This window comes from Chenopodium quinoa, unplaced genomic scaffold, assembly GCF_001683475.1.
Source record: "Chenopodium quinoa cultivar QQ74 unplaced genomic scaffold, ASM168347v1, whole genome shotgun sequence".
In the NCBI taxonomy this organism is placed as follows: domain Eukaryota; kingdom Viridiplantae; phylum Streptophyta; class Magnoliopsida; order Caryophyllales; family Amaranthaceae; genus Chenopodium; species Chenopodium quinoa.
In genome coordinates this window covers 4128496-4142624 of record NW_018743697.1, presented here as the reverse complement: position 1 = coordinate 4142624, position 14129 = coordinate 4128496, and the positions used below count along the sequence as shown (strand labels likewise).

Sequence of the window (14129 nt, the reverse complement as noted above, 5' to 3'; positions counted from 1 at the left end):
TTTTTTTTTTTTGTTTTTTATTTTTAAGTTTAAGATTGACAAGAATTATCCAAATTAGTAAAACTTGAAAAAAATTACCAAAAAAAAAAGTGGTGAGTCTTGACTAGTCTCGGACTCGTCGCCCACATATCCAATATAGTTAAGTTAACCCTCATTCTCATTTCTTAAACTCCCCCCATTATTAATATTTTTATTATTCCCCCATTTTTTCTTTTTTTATTTATTTCAAATTTCTCTCTCCTTCTTCAACCTCCTGACTTTCTCAATTTTCTCCATTTTTATTTCCCAGAAATTCTCTGTAATTTTTTAATTTTATCGGATAATTCTCTAGAACAATGGATATTGGAGCGCAGTACAACCCTCGAACTGTTGAAGAAGTTTTTAGAGATTTTAAGGGTCGTCGTGCTGGTTTGATTAAGGCTCTCACTAATGGTTTGTCACTTTTTTTGGGTTTTTTTTTTCATTTTTTTTTTTTCTGGGTTTTTGGTTTCTGGTGTCCAATGTTGTGCGAAATTCCCGGGAAAAATTTACTGGGTTGAATTTTTTGAATTATTATTTTTTGAATTTTCTTCACATAGTATAAATTATGCTTTTTTATTTTAATTTTTCTGATGTAATTTTTGTTAATTCTTACCTTTTTGATTTTTTTTGGCAGACGTTGAGGAATTCTACCAACAGTGTGACCCAGGTTAGGGTTTATCTCTCTCTATGTTTTTATTTTCATTTCTGTATTTCATTTTAATATTTTTTTTGTTTGGGTTGAGGTTAGTGGGTTTGAGTTGAAATGAAAGTTGCGAATTTGATTTTGATAAACTCGTTTGAATTTCATTGAATTGTTTTGATTTGATGTGTGTGATGAGTGTCTGTTCATTAATGTATAATTGAGTTGATGTTAACTTTTGTTTGTACTGTTTGAACCAGTTTGATTGCTCAGTTTTTTGAATTTGTGCTTGTGTGCAATGGTTGATGTTGGAAATTTTTGTAAATGTTGTTTGCAAAAAAGATTAAAAAAAAAGGGGAGGTATGTTAAAGAAACAGGGTGATTTTGCTTGTTATTGGTATGTTTGACTGTTTTGCGCGGGGTTTGAATCGTGTTATGAGATTTTGATTCTGTGTCTCTGTGAATATGGAATGTTTTCGTTTATACGAGTCCCGTGGTGTTTTTGTATACATACAAAGCTATGAAATTGAGAAACTATTGTCGTTTATTCGTGTCTTTCGTTTAGTGGTTGAATTGAAACACAGTTGATGTGTCTTGTAGTATATGGTACAAGTATGTGTTACGGAGTAATGTTTAGGTTAGGCTGGTGATTAATTGTATACTTCGTCATTCATCTTGCTTCGTGAGTAGTTAATTATGCTCCAAAGGATTATTCTTCTGCTTGTTTACGAAAATGCCCCTGTAGAATTAGTGATTTTGTTTGCTATTTGGAGCTGTCAATGTTTGGTGTAGCTTGCCTGCATTAAGTTTTTGTCACTTATCGAGTTATCGTCTGAACAATAATTTGTGTGCCTGTAATAATGTGTGCACACATGGTGGGTACTTTCCGTAATTCTTGTGGTTTGTTATTAAGTGAACAGTTTTACTGGTTTTCTTTGCTGTGCAATTTGATTGTATTATATTTTGTTCCCATGTCTTATGCCATGGTGAATCAGATAAAAGACTTTGACTCTGTAGACTTAGCCTCCAGTTAGCACAATATGATTTTAGAACAACGGTTTGATGAGGTATTTATGCAAGTGAGTGCACTAAGTTTATTATCATTTTTGGATTGCAGTCTTTGTAAATCTAGGTAGACATGTTTTTCTTATACATGCTATATTTTATTTTGAAGATTTACTGAATGAATGTCATTTACTGAAGGAGTATTGTTTTTGAGCTCTGTGCCTCTGTCACTAATATACGTGAGTATTGGGGTTCTTTGTTTGGGAAATTCTCATACGACTTTATCATGTTTTTTGTCAATTTATTGGTCAATTATGAAATCATTTCAAGATATTGAAAGATGCATGGTGCATGATTTATGCAACTATTTATTTATTCAGCTGTAATGCATTTAAGTTACTATTTATGGCAATTTTGCGTACTTTATAACCTCTCTCTGCGATCTGAATTATACTAATCTGCTACGGAGTATAACATTTACTGGCTAGTTCACACTGTATTCTACATGTGTTCCTTTTACCATCCTTCTAAATTGTGTAACAATCTAAATGAATTTATGTTGCTCTACAGAGAAAGAAAACCTTTGCTTGTACGGATTCCCCAGTGAGCAGTGGGAAGTCAATCTTCCTGCTGAAGAGGTACCTCCTGAGCTTCCTGAGCCTGCTTTGGGCATAAATTTTGCAAGGGATGGGATGCAGGAGAAGGATTGGCTAGCTCTGGTTGCTGTTCACAGTGATGCCTGGTTGCTTTCTGTTGCATTCTACTTCGGAGCTAGGTTTGGGTTTGATAAAGCTGAAAGGTACTGCGTGTAACCCTGTTTTGATTTTGAATTTGAAATTGTGCAATCAGACACATCACCTCCCCCTCCCCCCTCCCCAACCTTCTCTTTGGTATAATTACACTTAATTCCTGGTAGCATTTGCATGATCATGTGTAGTACCCCGGTAAACATGCATAGTGCATGGCATTGACATGTTAGTTATAGAGTTTGTGGTATGGTCATAAATTTGAGTATTTTGTAATTTAAGTAGTTTATTGCTTGATATTGGAGCCATTGGGTGGTGTTGGTAGCTCTTCTTTTTTGTACCAGTACCAGTACCAGTGAACTCTGATGCTCTCATTTTTGTTGTTAAATTTTCTTGAAGGTAGTTCAGCTGAGTGGTGTGTGGCTTTTCTGATATTAGAATGGAAGTGTGCAGTGATTGATGTATTGAGACCCAAATAGTTACAAAATTGGTTTTTCTTGATAGATGGAGTACACATGCTGTTCAAAGTTTTACTAGCTGTGTAATAGCAGCTTTTTGGGCTGGTTTCCCTCATCAAATTATGATGTGTTGCTTTCAGATGTGTTGAAAGTAGTTACATCATGGAGTTTGCACTAATATTTTCCTCTCAATGCAATGAGGAGGGCCAATGAATTCCTTTCAACTATACTTAGAGGGGATGATGAACTGTTACTAATATTTGTTACTGCTATTGGAGCAGTACAGTCCATTGGCAAATATGGCTATTTCGTAATGTCATATATTTAGTATCAAGGAAGTATCATCTATGGTTTTTCATTAGCTAAGTTCTTTATTTGGTTAATGATCTTGTCAGGGTTTGTGTCTTTTTATTTTCGTACTTGATGAAAGGGAATATGGGGGTTGATCTTATTGCATCTTTCTATTTTGTTGAATATTAGCTGATTTGTGTGATGTAGGAAGCGGTTGTTTCATATGGTTAATGAACTCCCTACTATATTTGAGGTTGTGACCGGCTCTGCTAAGAATAAACCAGTGAAAGAGAGATCTTTGACTCCTAATCACAGCAACAACAAGCCAAAGTCAAACTCTAACTCCAAATCGGTAATGATCCTTTTATTTCTGTTTATGCCTTGTACGTTGATGTTTACTTTATTGGCCACTCTTTCTTGCTCTATGTGTTGGTTACTAGGCTAAGATGTCATTTAAATACTGCAGACCATATAATAACATCTTTGTAGTTCATCCTATCTGATTTGTATTTGTTCAATACTACAAGGTGCAAATATTACGTATTAGTAGATACTGAGTCTGTGTAGTGGTGTTGAATATTGATGGTGTGATTTATGGGTTGGTCGAATTGGCTTTTATCTTTGGTATTGCAGTTTGTTGCTCCTTTTTTATTTTTTTATAAACTGCATGAATTGAGACAAGGATTATGGGTGCTGGGTTGTCAGCCACATTAAATGATGGTGCTGGGTTGCTTTTTTAATTAATTATTTATTTATTATGTATATATTTATCTTTATTCACTGTTTTTGTGAAAGCAGCCTTAAATCATAGTTCATACAAATATATTTGTTTGATGTATACGAGTAATAAGTTGGGTTCGTCTTTCTCTGTTTCCTGGTTTGTATGGGGAATGACTAGATTCAATTAGGTAGCGGTATGACTTTTCTTGGACACCAAACCTACTTTATATTTTGTTCAAGGGGAGAACATTTTCTTCTGATATATCAGCTTATTAATTTAATGTAGCAGCAGTTTCTTTTCTATCTTCAAATTATGTCATCTTTGCTAGTAATTTAAATGAGAACTTGAAATTCAAACCTTGGATTGCAGGGCAACAAGTACTCAAAGGTTACTCCACAGAAGGTGGAGGAAGAAGAGGAGGGCTTAGAAGATGATCAGGATGAGGATGAGCACGGGGATACTCTTTGTGGGGCATGCGCAGAAAGCTATGCATCAGATGAGTTCTGGATTTGCTGTGACATATGCGAAACGTGGTTCCATGGAAAGTGTGTGAAGATCACTCCCGCCAGAGCTGAGCACATCAAGCAGTACAAATGCCCTTCTTGCAGTAACAAGAGAGCTCGACCGTGAATACATGAAACCCACATTGTTGCCTGACATGGGGTACCAAGTTAACCTTCGCTCCTGTCCATTAGTTATGTATGCTCTTATCGGCTACAACTTGTGCATGTCTCTAGAACTTCTCTTAGGATCTAGGATCTTTGGTAGTAGACCTGAACTTATTAAGCCTGTAGATTATACCTCATTGAGGTCGATAAATTTTCTATTATTAGTTTAATCCTAATTATTGTCTGCAAACATAATTAGTTCAATAGTACTTAATTTTGCAGACAAGTATTTAAGTTTTCAAGTGTATTGCATCAACTTACTAGGATTTTTCAAAGAAAATGACTGGAATTATTTTGTTCGGGCCACTTACAGGTACAGTTTTTCTGTTTTGATGTCGATCCCCAGTTCTTATTACCATTATAGAGGGCACGATTTATCCCACACCGCCTTCAACAATATGTGAATTGTGTAGTATAATTATATGAAATGAAGAGAGTATATACTAGTATTAATAGAGAACATGGGATGCCTTTTTATATTTAGTACCTATATTAAGAGAGTATCAACATGTCTCTGTATATTTGGCGAATCTTTATCTTTAACTATCAGTCTATCATGGTTGGTGAAACTATACTCGATATGTATACTTGTTGGTAAGTGGGTCTGAATTTTATTATGAAAAGTTGACAATAAGAACAACTTTCCTGCATTTGCACGATCTGAAAAGAGATTAATCAATTAAGCTTAGACAATGGTTGTAGATTCTTTAGACCTAACTATTACTTTGGATTACCTGCAATCCTTGTGTGAATTTGAGAAGTTAGGTCAGTTTCTTCTTTATGAATTTTTTGAGACGGAGGGTGTACATTCTTACTAAATCGAGTAAATTTTGTTGCTCAGAATCGTTTTAATTAATAAAAACTGGTTTTTGCTGATAAAAATTGTTTAAATCGATTAAATTTTATTGATGTGAAACGTTTTAGCTAATTAAAATTGGTTCCATCATATATACTACATCGATCAAGGCTGATTCGTGATGATCAATACTGATTGAACTACAAATTCAAAATGAGTTTTCTCTGAAATGTCAAAATAATTTAATTAAGGTTGTTATGTTTTCTCAAGACATAATAGAGCTAAAATAGCTAAACAAGTTGGCATAAGATATTAAGTTTAATTGTAAAATCAATCTGATTGTCTTTCCATAAGTGATCTTCAACAAATCAAATAAATCCAACATTTGTGGGTGATGTTGATAATAAAATTGATACTAGTAATATATATTGTGAAAAAGTAGTTAATGTTAATTAAAAGCATTATCAATCAAGATCCCGTTGAATTTGTCAAACCAGAGGAAAAAAAATAAAAATTAATTACTTAAAAAATAGATACTCCTAGATGCAAGCAAACTTTATGTCGTCCACTGTCAAAATTAAAAAACTAATTTGATTATCCAACTTGAGATAAAGCAACACTATCTGATTATGAGTTTTATGACCCCAACTGCTCTTCCTCTTGCCTTTTAAGAATTCATATTATTAAATTTGGACTAGAAGCTTCTTGATTCTAATTATTCTATGAGTTGATAGATACTATTTTTCCAATCAAGGAAAACTTGACATATGACTAGTTCCATTTCAATCTCAATGGAAGCAAAGATTCATATTCTTATGTGTATGTTGGAAGAAGTATACATAAGTAGATCGAAAATATGATTGTGTTTTATTAGTGATGAAATAAGTTATTCTGATCCATATGGGGAACGCGCACACTAAAAACGACTATAATTTAGAATTAACGCTATTTGATTGTGTTACATTAACTTGCACAATTAATATTGATAGACAAATTTCTTGTTTTTGTTTTCTTTGTACAAAGAACATGACAACACTACTTGTTGATATTGTTTCTCTCGTAAATTACTCGTGAGTCGTGACTGTTGTATTATATAAATTTGGTGCTTGACATTTCATGAAACTTTCGAGAATATCATGACCTAACTAATGTTATTTTCTGGTTGTGTTACATCATTTTTAGCAAGATTTTTCGCTATGTATTTCTGTTTTTTGATAAACTACTATTTATCCTGTAAAAAAAATTGTGAGTTTTTCATACATGTCCCTAAATTTGTGTAATTGTTGATTTCATTTGCCATTTTGGAGTTGTCTATTATGGTTTTGTGATTAACTCGTTATGGAAATAAAACTTTGTTTATCTTGTGAACTTTACTGGTGTCTACCATACATATTCATTGGTTGATTAGTTATTTCAACCGAATAATTTATTGCTTTTTAGTTTGTACGTTTTGAAGCTTATTTCTTTGTAGAAACTTAGCCCTCAAACTTGATCCGATAATAATTAGAGCAAAGGTATAGCAAGTTACTTGTGCTTGCCTTCCTTTAAAACAACCGTGATCTAAAATTGTTTAGAATTCATATACTTTTGGCACATGAAAGCAATGTGAGGGCCATTCTTGGCTTGAGATGTTATCATAACTTTGAAAGGATATTTACTTTGGAATACTTTGCAAGTTGTCCCCATCTTTCATTTTTCAAATCAAAAGTGAGTAGGCATAATATCCCACTTTTCTTACTTTTTCCTTATCATATGTAAATAAGATTGTATTGTACATCAATCTTAGAAATTTATGTTCTTTGCATACACAAGGAATTTAGAGTGAAGAAGTGAAAAAACCAAGTAGTAATTCCAAAATATTTAATGGATGTTATAATATTAGCAACATTAATTGTCAAAAAAACAGGAACATGTATTCATTTTTGTGAATTTGAAAGGGATTACATTCATTAAAACTCCTAATTCTCCTGTTAAATTTAACAAAATAAGGGATCAAACAAGGAGATTTAGGGTTACAAAAGACAGATAATAACTTGTTCTCTGCATTACATTTTGATCTCTTACTCCTATTTTTCCCCTGTATATTGAGTTATTGACCTACAACTATGTCACACCCTCTTGGGTCTTGGCTGACAACCTCTTAAGAAACTCATAAGTAGTGATCATGGTGGTGGCCGACATCGACATGGAAGCACACCGTGGCCCAAGCCCTCGATAGCACGCTGTCCAGCCGCCTTCCCGGACCAAATTACGCACCGTTTGAGCCACCGTAGGGCCTCTACTACGCCCATTCTCCTCACTATCCAACACTTGCAACCTAGTCTTGATTGTATCCAAAGGCATTGTGATCAAAGCGGATGCACCACCAGCCATTGCAGCACTCACACCTTGAACCACCATCACCGCCTTCGAATCCGGCCTATAAGTAGTTGTCACCTCATCACCACCACTAGGATCATCTCTTTTACAAAAGTAGCACCCAATTCCACCCCAAATGAGGCGTTGAGCAACCGAGTAAGACGCCCACCAAACCGCATTAGAAGGTGCATAAGTCAATATAGATATACCAAAACCTCTATATAATCCTCTAAATCCATCTGATTTGATAATTTGCTTGAACCCATCAACCCCATTAGCATACCTCATCTTGCTAAGATTTCCTCTACTATTTTGCACCATTAATCTTTGGCTTACAACATCAACCGGTGTCCATACAAGCTGAGCCGCAACGGCGGCTGATACGCCAGCTGCAGCATTGGCAATAGCAGCCGCCGTGGGCTCAGCGAAACCAAGACCAAGAGTAGTGGCACCTACACTACTCTTGGTCACCTCGAGGGCGGTCATATACAGCGCCCTCGCGGGTATGGTTCCGGTTAGAGAGGTTCCGAACCCTCTATACAGGGCTCGGAACCCCTCGCTTCGCACGATATACATAGCAGTCGTAAGACTGCAGGATCGTTGCGAGTATCGGCCGACCTGCTGCCGGGTCTTCAGGACTACGGCAGGGTACAGGGCGGCCGATACGCCGGAAAATAAACCAGCACCAAGGATGAAAAACTTGGATTTGTCTAACATTTCCCAGTTTATATCTGCCGGAATGTGGATTTCTTCCTTTGATTCTTCTTCTGCTGTGCCTAAGCTCATCTTTTCGATTCTTCCAATTTTGGAAACTTTACAAACTACCCAGAATTTCTAATTTTTTTTGGGATTTTTTTTTTAGAGGATTTATATACAAAAATCAACAAAATCAAACCCAGAAAAGGTAATCGACAAAAACTACCCACAAAACCTGAAAAAAATTGGTTATAATTACAGGGGTTTATAATTTATACAGGGGAATTTGTTAGATTAATCCAACTGACAAAAAAATTAATCAAATTTAACGGGAAGCTTGGGATTTTTTGCGTTTTCTAACCCAGATTTTAGAGCGAAATAAAAGAACAGGGAAAAGATCTAGCATTATTTACTTGTAAAAAAAATATATATATATATAAAAAACGAATAAATTTGTCTGTTTTTACTAAAATTTGAGATTAAAATTAAAGAAACCAATCTTCCAAAATAAGAATATTTATTCCCAGAAAACAAATTTAACCCATTTTTTGATGATGTGATAAATATAAACCCAGAAAAAGGGGTGAAAGAGAGAGAAAGAGGTGAGTTGTGAAGGGCAGAAGTGGTGGGAGGAGTAGAAAGTGTTGTATTGAGGAATGAGGAGAAAGGGGGTTTAGGAGAATGAGTGAATTACTGACACGTGTCGGTTAGTGTTAGGGCTTTTGGCCTTGATTCTAGGTTTTGTCCAAGCACGAGCTGGCCACGTGGGCTGTGACTGTGACTCGGTTACCCTTATCCGGTTTCAGGAGCTTTGTTTTTTCTGTGTTTTCACAACTTGCATAAGGATTAAGGGATGCTCAAAAGTTCCCTCAGAAGACAAAAAAAAATGCTCAATATAAATTAGTAGTGTTTTAGAAGGATGATCTTGTGAAGGAAAAAAAAATAAAAATTGATACTTGTATTTATCTGGTTTTATTATATTGGTAAAGTGTTTTTAGGGATATGTATATGTTTTTACTGTATTTGTTAGTTTTATTTTATTGGACTCGCTTTGACTTTTACACTATTCATCACTCTTACATTGATTGCTTCTGTGAATTACATCATTATATGTAAGGAAAAAACATATTCATGTGAGATCTTGTTAGAATTATCTCAGTAAGTGTTATCCTATTACATAATTTTGTAACTTGTACTTGTGGAGAATTAAAGTTATTCATGGTTAAAATTATGCATCGGCAAGTGTGATAAATGAAACAAGTGAAGAAAAAAAGAACGGAGAAAGTAATATATGCCATGATTTATATATAATCTTTTCTATTAAAAATTCAAAAAACAATTTTTTAATAAACATATTTACTATTTGTATACATAAATGTATAGAATTAGAAGAATGCATACTTCGTAATATTTATTTGTGAATGATACTGGTATGAGTATGGCTTTTTTTTGGTGTTCTACCCGTTTCAACCTTTGGGCTAATCCAGATTCGGGGATCAATTATGGGTGGTTAGGTTCCAGTCCCCTCCTAATTGTTGTTGTGAGGGATTGAACACATATCCTTCCTACCAAGTGTAGTCCCCATCACCACTATACCAATAGTCAATTGGTTGATGAGTATGACTATGAGATTGGTAAAATCAAGGTGACTCAGGTTAGGTTCAATTGATCAAGTATTTTTTTAAAAAAAAATAAAATAAAATTGAGAAGCACAATGCATTTCAATTTCTATCCCAAATATTGTAATGCTTCCCAAAACAAAATCCAATATCCAAAATACAAATCAACTTATAACTTTGTCTTTTTAGGCCCAATGAGGTTGATCTTGGCCCAATGTGATGGAATTGATGATCACTCACAAAACACGGCGTTATTTCATGACATGGCTTTAATCAATTGGCTAAGATAAATTAATGCAGGAGATTGGTAATTTAATTTAATTCTATATGTTTGGTGAAAATTTAATAAAATTCTACGAGTGATCCAATTAAAACGGACACCTGTTGGTCCATTCTAGATTTACATTATAGTTGGCCTGTTGGTCTGACAAACGTGCCCACCTGATCAAACGGTATCTTTCTTGATTTTCGAAAAGTCATCAAAGAATAATTTGGATAATGTTAAATCAAATTTGAAGGCCCAATTCTTTACCAAAGCCCATCATAAGGCCCAAATCGGGAATTTGTGAAGGAATATGTTTTTCATCTTTGTTTTGAGTTGGCAATTTCATTTGCATGTATTATACAAGGGTTGGCCCAAGCTTGACTTTCTTTTTTAACTAAAGCTTGGCCCATTAGCATGTAAAACACTACCTCCGTTTCACTGTTTCTGAAAATTCGACTCACTTACTATTCACGTGATCGAAATAAAAGAACTTTGAACATTTATGATTTATACAATAAAATTAATTAACAAGTTTGATCTTATTAGATTTCTCGTATGATTAAATTTTCAAATATCAACTTTTTAAAATTTATACTTATACGTAGCCGAAGTTATTAATGGTCAAAGATGTTTACGGGAGATCGTGTAAATACAATGTGAGTCGAACTTTCAGAAACAGAGTGAGTACAATATTTTAAAAATTGATTAATTTAGGCAATTAAGGTAAGGTATCAACAACCAAGTGACAAAGTGTATAATAGGCCGACTAAGGGTCTGTTCACATTTACTAAATTGATCTGAACTAAACTAAACTTAACTGATTGGAGATGAATTGAACTGAACTGAACTAAACGAATCTTAACTGAACTGAATGGATCTAAACTGAACTGAACTGAATTGAATAGAGCAGAAATGATATTTTATGAGAGAAGGAAATTAGGAGTTGAACTGATTGAGGGTGAACTAAATTGAACTAAACTGAAATTAAGCTAAAGTAAACAGACCCTAATCATCCGATCTTTACAATAATTCAAAATTAATAAAATTAGCTACTGACCTAAAACTAGAGCTGTCAATTCGGGTAAACGAGTTGGGTTTGGGTCGAGTAAGAGTGGGTCAGGTCAACCTCGGGTCGGGTCGGGTCAATTCAAATTAATTCCATAACCTATGCGGGTCAGGTTTGGGTTGGGTCATGCATGCTTGAATCGGGTTTGGGACAGTTTAATAACAGGTCGGGTGAACAATAGGTCGAGTTTAATTTGGGTTTTCACGGGTTAAAACGAGTTAGGATATTTCACGGGTTCGGTTCAAGTCAATAATTTGCGGGTTAGAATCAGGTCGGGTCATTCTCGGGTTTGAGTCGGGTTCGGTTCGTTCAAGTCAATGATTTGCGGATTATAATCAGGTCGGGTCATTTTCAAGTCGGGTCATTCTCGTGTTCAAGTCTGGTTCTGTTCAAGTCGAGTTCGGTTCAAGTCAATAATTTGCGGGTTATAATCAAGTTAGGTCATTTCCAAGTCGGATCATTCTCAGATTCAAGTCCGGTTATGTTCAAGTCAATAATTTGCAGGTTACAATCAGGTCGGGTCATTTCCAAGTCAGGTCATATTCGGGTTCAACTAACTATAAATAGATAATTATCATTTTTATCAAGCTAATTATTTCCTTTTACTATAATATATATGACAATATACTAGGGAACTATAGTCTATAATTTAGGAAGATAATTAACTCCTTTGACCATACAACAAATATATACGATATTTAACTCTTAAATTTGAGGATGATGCTTCTTTCTTTTGTTGGCCTGGACCGACTTGGTCTCCCTAGACAAAATTCTTTGATCAACAATAATAAGGTGGTCTAAATTGCATTTAAGGTGATTTGAAATCGGGTCAGGAACAATTTGGGTTGAATTTAGGTTAGGTCAATAACAAGTCGTGTTAATTTCGAGTTGGGTTAGTAACTCTTGTTGAATTATTGGGCCGGGTAAGTAATAGGTCTGGTAAAATTCGGATCGAGTCAATAACAAGTCGAGTTGAATTTGGGTTAGGTCAATAACAAGTCGGGTTGATTTCAGCTCCTGTTTGTAACAGGTTGGGTTAAAATTCGGGTCGAGTTAGGAACGGGTCGGGTTGAATTCAGTTCAGTTAGTAACAAGTCGGATTAAATTAGGGTTTTAACAGGTTAAAACGGGTTTGGTCAATTTCGGTTCAAGTCGGGTTCGATGCAAGTTAATTAAATTGGCCGTTGTAAACCGGTAAATCGGTGCAAGTTGTAAACCGGCAAATTGGCAATTTAAAAGCAAATAAGATGGTTCCACACAACCAATTGGACTCCTGGAGGATATTATGGACCATGGTAAAAATTTCGGAAATTTTTATTTTCGGGCGAAAGAAAGTAAAAAAATTCCAAAATTGAAGGATAATATCCACGCTTTTTGAGAAATTTTGAAGGTTTCAGGGCCCGGTGTCAAAAAGTCTTGAAATTCTATAGGATACATCTTGGGGTCATATAATGTCGTTTGAAACCATATATGATCATTATTCGTTGCCATAAATGTTCGTGATAGGCTTGAATTAATGAAATCGGTGCAAGTTGTAAACCGGTAAATTGGTCGTTTAAAGGCAAATTGGAAGGTTCCACCCACCCAATTGGACTCCCAGAGGATATTAGGGACCATGGTAAACATTTCGGCAATTTTTATTTCCGGGCGAAAGTAAGTCAAAAATTTTCAAAATTGAAGACTATTCACGCTTTTTGAGAAATTTTGGAGGTTTTGGGGCCCAGTGTCGAAAAATCTTGAAATTCTAGGGGATAAATCTCGGGGTCATATAATGCCGTTTGGAACCTATATGATCATAATTTGTTGTCATATATGTTCGTGGTAGGCTTGAATTAATGAAATCGGTGCAAGATGTAAACCGGTAATTTGGCCGTTTAAAGGAAAATTGGACGGTGTCACCCACCCAATTGGACAACCGGAGGTTATTAGAGACCATGGTAAACAATTAGGCAATTTTTATTTTCAGGCGAAAAAAGTCAAAAAATTTCAAAATTGAAGGCTATATCCACACTGTTTGTGCTTTGAGGTTTCGGGGCCCGGTGTCGAAAATCTTTGAGATTTTAGGGGATACATCTCGAGGTCATATAATACTATTTAAAACTATAACTGATCATTATATGTTGTAATAAATGTTCGTGGTAGCTTAGGCTTAAGTTAATGAAATCGGTGCAAGTTGTAAATCGGTAAATTCGCCATTTAAAGACAAATTGGATGGTTCCACCCACCTAATTGGACTCTCGGAGGGTATTAGGGAACATGGTAAACATTTCGGCAATTCTTATTTACCCGCAAAAAAAAGTAATTTTTTTAAAAAAATTTAAGGCTAATATTCATGCTTTTTGAGAAATTTTGGAGGTTTTCAGTCCCGGTGTCGAAAATCCTTAAGATTTTAGGGAATACATCTCGGGGTCATATATTGCCATGTGGAATCATATATGATCATTATATGTTGTTAGCATAAATGTTTGTGGTAAGCTTGAGTTAATGAAATCGGTGCAAGATGTAAACCAGTAATTTTGCCTTTTAAAGTCTAATTGGATGGTTCTACCCAACCAATTGGACTCCCGTAGGGTGTTAGGGACCATGGTAAACATTTCGGCAATTTTTATTTAAGGGCGAAAAAAATTCAAAAAATTCTAAAATTGAAGGCTAATATTCACGGTTTTTGAGAAATTTTGGAGGTTTCGATCGGGGCCTGGTGTCGAAAATCCTTTAGATTTTTGGTGATACGCTCGGGGTCATATAATTCCGTTTGAAACCATATATGATCATCATATAT

The 14129-nt window shown here is 35.0% G+C and overlaps 2 protein-coding genes across 2 annotated transcripts; one reads left to right on the top strand and one right to left on the bottom strand.

The window, feature by feature from the left end:
- Positions 1 to 45: 45 nt before the first annotated feature.
- Positions 46 to 4860, top strand: LOC110684359 (PHD finger protein ALFIN-LIKE 4-like). The gene is made up of 5 exons (XM_021860812.1): positions 46 to 432; positions 656 to 688; positions 2237 to 2465; positions 3369 to 3513; positions 4252 to 4860. The coding sequence occupies exons 1-5, from the start codon at positions 336 to 338 to the stop codon at positions 4510 to 4512; spliced, it is 765 nt and encodes a 254-aa protein (XP_021716504.1). The 5' UTR covers positions 46 to 335; the 3' UTR covers positions 4513 to 4860.
- A 2377-nt stretch (positions 4861 to 7237) lies between these two features.
- Positions 7238 to 9117, bottom strand: LOC110684357 (solute carrier family 25 member 44-like). Its single transcript, XM_021860809.1, has one exon. It carries the CDS (start codon positions 8488 to 8490, stop codon positions 7450 to 7452), a length of 1041 nt encoding a protein of 346 aa, XP_021716501.1. The 5' UTR covers positions 8491 to 9117; the 3' UTR covers positions 7238 to 7449.
- Between the last annotated feature and the right edge of the window lie 5012 nt (positions 9118 to 14129).